At 53.3% G+C, this 7,806-nt stretch overlaps 2 protein-coding genes across 3 annotated transcripts in view; both read right to left on the bottom strand.

Annotated features, from left to right (window-relative positions):
• FSCN1 (fascin actin-bundling protein 1) overlaps nucleotides 1-7,806 on the bottom strand; it is a 333,406-nt gene that overhangs the window by 40,197 nt on the left and 285,403 nt on the right. The window lies entirely within an intron of this gene.
• Nucleotides 1,015-4,911, bottom strand: UBALD1 (UBA like domain containing 1). Of its 2 annotated transcripts, XM_083413850.1 has the most exons (4): nucleotides 4,676-4,911; nucleotides 4,026-4,274; nucleotides 3,057-3,119; nucleotides 1,015-1,784 (listed from the first exon to the last, which is right to left on the bottom strand). In XM_083413850.1, exons 2-4 carry the CDS (start codon nucleotides 4,173-4,175, stop codon nucleotides 1,653-1,655), a joined length of 345 nt encoding a protein of 114 aa, XP_083269976.1. In that variant the 5' UTR covers nucleotides 4,176-4,274; nucleotides 4,676-4,911; the 3' UTR covers nucleotides 1,015-1,652. The 2 variants fall into 2 exon arrangements, with proteins under 2 accessions (XP_083269976.1, XP_083269977.1); XM_083413851.1 differs by lacking the exon at nucleotides 4,026-4,274 and having other exon boundaries at nucleotides 4,676-4,820.

Raw genomic sequence — 7,806 nt, 5'->3', positions numbered from 1 at the left:
GACCTCACCTGGAGTACTGTGTCCAGTTCTGGGCACCACAGTTCAAGGAGGACACTGACAAACTGGAACGTGTACAGAGGAGGGCAACCAAAATGGTCAAAGGCCTGGAAACAATGCCTTATGAGGATCGGCTAAGGGAGCTGGGCATGTTTAGCCTGGAGAAGAGGAGGTTAAGGGGTGATAGGATAGCCATGTTCAAATATATAAAAGGATGTCACATAGAGGAGGGAGAAAGGTTGTTTTCTGCTGCTCCAGAGAAGCGGACACGGAGCAATGGATCCAAACTACAAGAAAGAAGATTCCCCCTAAACATTAGGAAGAACTTCCTGACAGTAAGAGCTGCTCGACAGTGGAATTTCCTGCCAAGGAGTGTGGTGGAGTCTCCTTCTTTGGAGGTCTTTAAGCAGAGGCTTGACAACCATATGTCAGGAGTGCTCTGATGGTGTTTCCTGCTTGGCAGGGGGTTGGACTTGATGGCCCTTGTGGTCTCTTCCAACTCTATGAGTCTATGATTCTATGATCTCACAACAGCCCTGCAAGTTCTCGCTGGGAGCTGCAGGTACAAAACCCCGCTAAGCATGGCTTTGACAACACCTTCCACACCCTCCCATTTCACCTCAGGCAGCAGAAGAGGATGAGCAGCCGGCTGGAGAGAGCGTGGGAACCTGGCCTGGGTCACAAGGGGGCGGCTCCCCCTGGCATTCTTCTCAGCCTTGCTCCAGGCAGTGGCGGAAGAACCCTCTCCGGCACCCAGGGAGGAGCATCCCTTATGCTTGCTGTGCGAGAGGCAGCCCATGCAGACGCCTGTATGGATGGGGTGTGCCCTCGGCCGCTCTACAGCTGGGGGGAAGCAGGGGCCATCTTGTCACTACCCCCGTGTGGCACGCGAGTCAGACCACCCCCTCCGCCCCTGGCTCCAAGGCTCCTTTGCAGTGAGTTGAGGGTTGGAGTGGGGCAGTATCCAGTCTCCACCCCCCCCCATTGCTCTTCCCAAGCCATGCCACAAACAACACATCTGGAAAAGAAATTTAATCCTTAAAAAAATGGCAGATTATTAAACCAGAACAAAACCAAAACCCCAACCACCACCACTTTTCCATGGGGGGCATTTGAAATCTATGCATGCGGTTTGGTCCATGGGTGGCAACGCCCACCTTGGGCAGAGCTGAGGTGGCAGAGACAGCAAAGAAGTGAATCGCTGGGAGCCCAACAGGGGTGGGTTTCCTCCAGGAAAGGCCTGCAAAAGTTCGCCCCCCATACAGGAAAGGCACTGGAGTGGGGAAGCAGAACTCTCTCATGCCCACCTTGCTCTGAGTGCGTCTCAAACACAACACCCACACAGAGACGTTGGCACCAGCCTCCCCCTTGCAGCCAGGCCCGGTGCCACCCACCTCCAGTCAGGCAATGCCCCTGGGGCTGTCAGGGGCTTCTCTGTCCATGTCTCTGAAGCGTTGTGGGTCTCACCCCCCCCCCCCCACATCTGCTGCGTGGCCCTTGTCTCCTCATCTCTCGGCCTCCAGCGTGGCACTGGTCTTTGGCTCGGAGCTGCCTTGCTGGGAGAGGCTGCCAGGCCAGCCTGCCGGCTGCAGAGGGTGACTGGCAGTCCATGCACCCGGCTGCCCAGGCAGGGAGCGGGCCGGCCAGGGGAAGGCTCAGGGCTGGGGCAGCGGGGGCGGCGGAAGGGGAGGAGAGGCGGCTGCCTCCGAGGCCTTGAGGCGGGAGAACATGGCGAGGGCCTCAGGAAAGCTGGGCGGGGTGGCAGGCGTGTTGGCAGGCGTGCACATCTGCAGAGAAAGAAGACAAGAGGGGGAGGTCAGAGGGGGTGCCCCCCAGCATTACCACGGAGCTGTCCTTCCCGCGGCAGAGTCACAATTGTGGCAAAATCCCAGACGCTCCATCACTTTAGCTCAGCCTGTTTGTCGCTGGTGAAGAACAAGGCAGAGGATGTTAGGCAAAGGCTGTCGTGAAGGACAGCACTCAGTGGTGGAGCATCTGCTAGGCATGCAGAAGGAAGTAGGTCCCCAGTCCTGCCCCCAATTGCAGCAGCCCTGGGGGGTTGGGGGGGTTGAGAGAGGGAGACCCAACGAGGCTGAAGGTTGGAAGAGTCAGGACAGAGAAAAGAAGGTCCTTCACTAAGACATAATTAAACTCCTGAAGACCAACCTGTGGGTCCCCAGATGTTGGACTACAACTCCCATCATCCCTGAGCTCTGGCCTTGCTAGCTAGTGGTGATGGGAGTTGTAGTTCAACAACATCTGGGGACCCACAGGTTGAGAAAGGCTGCTTTAGAATATGGGTAGGCAAACTAAGGCCCGGGGGCCGGATCCGGCCCAATCGCCTTCTAAATCTGGCCTGTGGACGGTCCGGGAATTTTACATGAGTAGAATGTGTCCTTTTATTTAAAATGCACCTCTGGGTTATTTGTGGGGCATAGGAATTTGTTCATTTCCCCCCCAAAATATAGTCCAGCCCCCCACAAGGTCTGAGGGACAGTGGACCGGCCCTCTGCTGAAAAGGTTTGCTGACCCCTGGTTTAGAAGATGAGCCCAATTCACAGAGAAGAGGGCAATCGATGGCTCCTAGCCAGGACGGCCATGCTGGGCCTCCATGGTCAGCCATGCTTCTGAAGGTCCGCCGCTGGAAACTACAGGAGGCCAAAGTTGTTCTGTGCCCAGGTCTCTTGCTTGCGGGTGGATTCCCCCAGGGGAGTCTGGTTGGCCACTGGGAGAACAGGATGCTGGCTTGGGGCTTCCAAATTTCACCAGCGGCCTGCAGGATGCCAAAAGGCAGCCCCCACCCCACCTCTTGCCTTTGAAGTCCTTGTTGTGGCGCCCCCCGTTGCCCAGTGCGGACAAACCGGTTGTGTTCCCCTCAATCCCGCCTCTGGTTGCTGGACACAGGCTCTTCTTAGGTTCTCTGCAGACCAAGGGGGGGGGGTAAGCAAGAACTCCTTTCTTTGGCCCCCCCGTCCATGCTCAAAACTCACTTCCATGTTCTGGGAGCCCTGTTCGTCCCATAAACATCTCAAGGAGGAAACGTTTTGCAGGCCACTTACCATCTGGTGACGGGGATGGCTGTAGGGGATGCCGGGTTCTTGGAAGAACGCGCTGAGGGCTGCCTATAGAAAGGGGGGAAAGGGAAGAAGAGGTAACCAGAGTGTTGCTGGCTGGCCTGCAGTCCTAAGCCTAAAATGCTGTTAAGATTGATGCACATGCACACAATTAAAGGGCCAAAGGCAATTCCAGCCAGGGTTTAGATTACAGAGTTGCCAAAGCTTGATCTCTGGCTGTTTTTTAACTACAGCTCCCATCATCCCTAGTTAGCAGGATCAATGGTCAGGGATGATGGGAATTGTAGTCCAAAAACAGCTGGAGACCCAGGTTTAGGAAACCCTGCTCTAGAGGCAGCTAGGTAGTTGGGGAAAGAGACAGCGTGGTGTAGTAGTTAGAGCAGGGGGAGCAGGGCCCGGCAGAGACCAGGGTTCAAATCCCCACTTAGGTCGGGAAGCTCTCGCATCTTGAGCCAGCCACTGCCTCTCTCAGCCTAGGCAACCTCACAGGGCTGTTGTGGGGATGAAAGGAGGAAGGGGAGAGTCATGTACGCCATATTGAGGTGGGATATAAATGAAAGAATAAAGGCACTCTGGGGCAGGAGGATGGAGGGTGTGTGTCCCTGTGCACAGGTGGTGGTGGACACACAAGGGAGCCCCCACCCGGAAAGGTGGGGAGGGGGATAATCTCAGTCCTGGTTAGAGCAGGATTTTAATGGGAGGATAGACCTTTCATAGGGTCCTCAGGTGCTAGAATGTGTCTTTTGCTCTTTGACTGAGCAAACCGAAGACTAGGTATTTGAATTCCCTTCCTTCCTTCCTTCCCCGCAAACGAACACACTTCCTCCAAAAGCAAGTAGCTTCTAGCAGAAGCCAGGAAAAAGTTCATGAGCTTTGGAAGTTCTGCTGGGGGGGGGGGGGTTGCAAGGCATTTTTTTCCAGGGGGAGGGAGATGTACAAGTGCATTTATTTTACCTGTCCTGCATTTATATCCCATCTTTCTTCCATGGGACCCGAGGCAGCAGCTGCACCTGAGCTCTCCAGCTGTTCCCCCACCCAGGCACTGATCAGCGCTGGTCTTCCTCGAATGGGGGTCCCCAGCTGTTGTTGGACTACAACTCCCATCGTCCCCAGCTACCAGGACCAGCGGTCAGGGAGGATGGGAGTTGTAGTCCAGCAGGGTCCGGAGGCCTGGAATCCGGCAGGGCGCTGCTGGAATGTGACCTGCATTTTATGACACGTTATTGTGCATTCGTCGGAAACACGGGGCTTTTCTGGTCGGAACTTTCCTCGCTCCTTTCTCTCTCATCTCCCCCATCCCGGACCGGCCTCGGACACCTGTTACTCCACGAGGCCAGGTGAACCGGTTGGGGCATGGATCAGGCCCGGCTGGCTGGGAGGGAGAAGGACCCCCCTCTCTCCCCGGCTAGGCGCACGCATGTAACCCAGCTCTGAGATGCGCAAGGTGGCCCACGCAAGAGCGCGATGGGCAGGCACTCTGCACATGCCCCGAGGGCGGAATCCCGCTCCGATCCAACCCCACACGCCTCTTGCTTCCCACTCCCCACTCCCAAGCCGAGAGAGGGCTCAGCCTCCCGGGGGTGCGCCTTTCCCTCGCGGCCCACCTCGTACTGCCAGTGGGCGGCCTGCAGGAGCTGCCGGGCTCGGTCCGCGGCGCAGCCGGCCGCCACCACGAACTGGCCGATCAGCAGCTGCTGCTTCAGCTCCTCCGAGGCGCCGCTGCCCCCCGACGCCCAGGCCATGGCGCGCCTTCGGGCAGGACCGACGCCGCCCGGCGACGCCGGACTCGCGCTCCGCCGGGCAGGGCCAGGCGCGGCGGGGCAGCCGGAGGGGGCGGCCCGGCGGGCGGGGACGCTGCCAGCTGGGGTCCGCCTCCGCCTGCCGTCCAGGGAGTCCTGCCGCGCCGCCGGCTTCCCGAGAAGAAGCCTCTCTGGGCACGACGGGCCGCCCTCTGAGCATGTACAGAATGCCTCCAAGGGGGGTTGCAGCGGAGATGTCATGGGCCAGAGGACGGGGGCTCTGCTTCTCATGCGCCTCTGGATGCGCGCAGTCCGCGCTGGACGGGTCTGCCCTTCTTTACTTAGGCAGGGGTCAGCAAACTTTTTCAGCAGGGGGCCGGTCCACTGTGCCTCAGACCTTGTGGGGGGCCGGGCTATATTTTGAAGAAAAAAATGAACGAATTCCTGTGCCCCACAAATAACCCAGAGATGCATTTTAAATAAAAGGACACATTCAACTCATGTAAAAACACGCTGATTCCCAGACCATCCGAGGGCCGGATTGAGAAGGCGATTGGGCCGCATCCGGCCCCCGGGCCTTAGGTTGCCTACCCATGGCTTAGGGGGACAAGGCTCAGCCCCCAGGGCTGCTTGGGCTGCCAACGTTTCACCCAGTGGCGTGTTCCTGAACCTACGCAGAGTGCCTGGCCAGTCGACCCCGCACAACATAGACCGGCCGTCCGGTGTTACAGGAATTCTAAGGTCTGATATATATAGAATAAATTACATAAATGTACAAGGCAATAACATACATAGGTATATAAACTACGTGTCTGAAATAGTACAGGAGAGCAATCCTAGAGGCATTTTGGCTCTCCCAAATTGACCTCAGATATTTCTCTGCAAGGTGGAAGGAAATGGGAAAAGCTTTCGAATGGTCTTTGGACTGTAGGGGCTTACTGTAAATACAGTCTGCAAGTACCTGTTAAACTGAGCACACTATCAATTTGTGTAAGACAGGCATGTCCAAGGGGCGTTTCGGGGGCCTAATCTGGACCGCCGGTTGGTTTAATCCGGCCCCTGCAGGGTAAAAACTTCAATCCTAAAAAAGCTCTACAACTTTGGTCGGCTCTGACGCATGTTCACTTCATCAAATCTGGCCCTCTTTGAAAAAAGTTTGGGCACCCCGGGCATAAGAGATTCAACAAGTATTTACCATCCCAAAGGAATTGCCAGACTACCCAGAAAATGCAATCAGACAAGGCAGGCACATCCAAAGTCTGTTTCGGGGGACTAATCCGGCCCGCCGGTCAATTCAATCCGGCCCCTGTGGCAGTTTACTTCCTGGGGTAAAATCCTTAAAAAATCTCAACAGCTTTGGTTGGCCCTCTGGTCGGCCCTCACGCATGACCACTTCACCAAATCTGGCCTTCTTTGAAAAAAGTTTGGACACTCCTGAGATAAGGCATTATCAGGTATCCTGGCAGACAGGAGAGAAACAACACACTCAAATTTCTGCTGGGGACCACCTCTTTCTGCAGTTGTGATAGGAATTTCATTATTATTAGTATTATTAGATATATGGTAATGTTCATAACTGCACATACATAGATCAACACAGGAAGACCAACCTGGAACCATTTTGATTCCTAAACTGACCAAATCCTTTCTCTGCAAGGTTAAACTGGAAAAGCCTCCCCATTGTCTCTTTCCTCACAAGATATGTCTGTTTGAATAAGGTGTGAGCCTGTGACCTGGCCCAGGAAATAAGTATTTTAACACTACAAAAGAATGGCCAGGCACCCCAGGCAATCCAATCAAGTAACTTGCCAGACAGGAGATAAACTGTGACAAGGAGAAAAACAACATTTAAATTTCTGATGTAGGTGGGATGTATCTGAGGGGTGGTCTTAGGTTACACCCCTTCTGTGATGTATGCATAATGTTTCTGGGGGTGGTCCTGATCTAGAGAATGGGAATTTCAAAAGTCTTTATAAGCCCTGGCACAGCAATTCTGGGGGTCCTCTTCCTCTCCTGCGTGTGAGGGGAGTACCCTGTTGCAACAGATCAATAAAGATCAAGCTTACTAGTTGCTTTGCTTCTCAATATTCTCTGGTTGGCCTCTGTTATTTTCTCCTACCAATAGGGAACCTATGTAAGGACTCTATATGGGCTCTTGGATACCCCATAAGGGAAAAGGGCATATTTTTATTTACAACACAGTGTATGTATGAATGATGTTTTGGGGGGTGGTCTTGGCCTACAGTGTGGGCAATTTCAAAAGTCTATATAAGGGCTTGCGCACCATTGTTCTGGGTTCCTCTACTCCCTTCTGCGTGGGGTGAGCAGGGGACCCTGTTGCAAAAGTTTAATAAAGATCAGGTTTACTAGCTGCTTTGCTTCTCAATATTCTCTGGTTGGCCTCTGTTATTTTCTCCTACCGATAGGGAACCTACATAAGGACTCCATACGGGCTCTTGGGTATCCCATAAGGGGAAAAGGAGCAGTTTTTTTCTTATAACAGGATGGATGGGCCCCTTTTATAGCCCTTTGCAGCCCCTGCTATGCCAGGCCATTCTTACACAACCTCCTTTGTGGTGGCGCCCTGTGCGCTCCTCTGAGAGGATGGGCAGGAGAGTCACACTATTAATGCTTTTTTAAAAGAAAATATTTATTAATTTTCACATAGACAAATATACATAACATATACTACAAAAGACGATACAAATGAATTAAAGCAATAAAGTTTGAAAAGTTTGAAAAACAAACATAAACAAATACAATGTATTACACTTACATAACGAATTAAAATATGTAATATATATAATTCTCATTATACTACTTATGTATATCTATATACAAAATAAAATAATATGAATCTGTGCAAGGAATAGAGAGTCACACTATTAATGCTAATGATGACGAATAATGGCGCTGCAGGAGGAAATCAATAAGAGGCATTGGTTTAATTCAGCCCCGTCACTTGATTTAGAGAGATCCAGGCGAGCACAACCAAA

This window comes from Podarcis tiliguerta (assembly GCF_965153285.1).
Source record: "Podarcis tiliguerta genome assembly, chromosome: 14".
NCBI lineage: Eukaryota > Metazoa > Chordata > Lepidosauria > Squamata > Lacertidae > Podarcis > Podarcis tiliguerta.
Note: the sequence above shows the minus strand (reverse complement) of the source record. Positions and strands in the feature narration are given on the sequence as shown.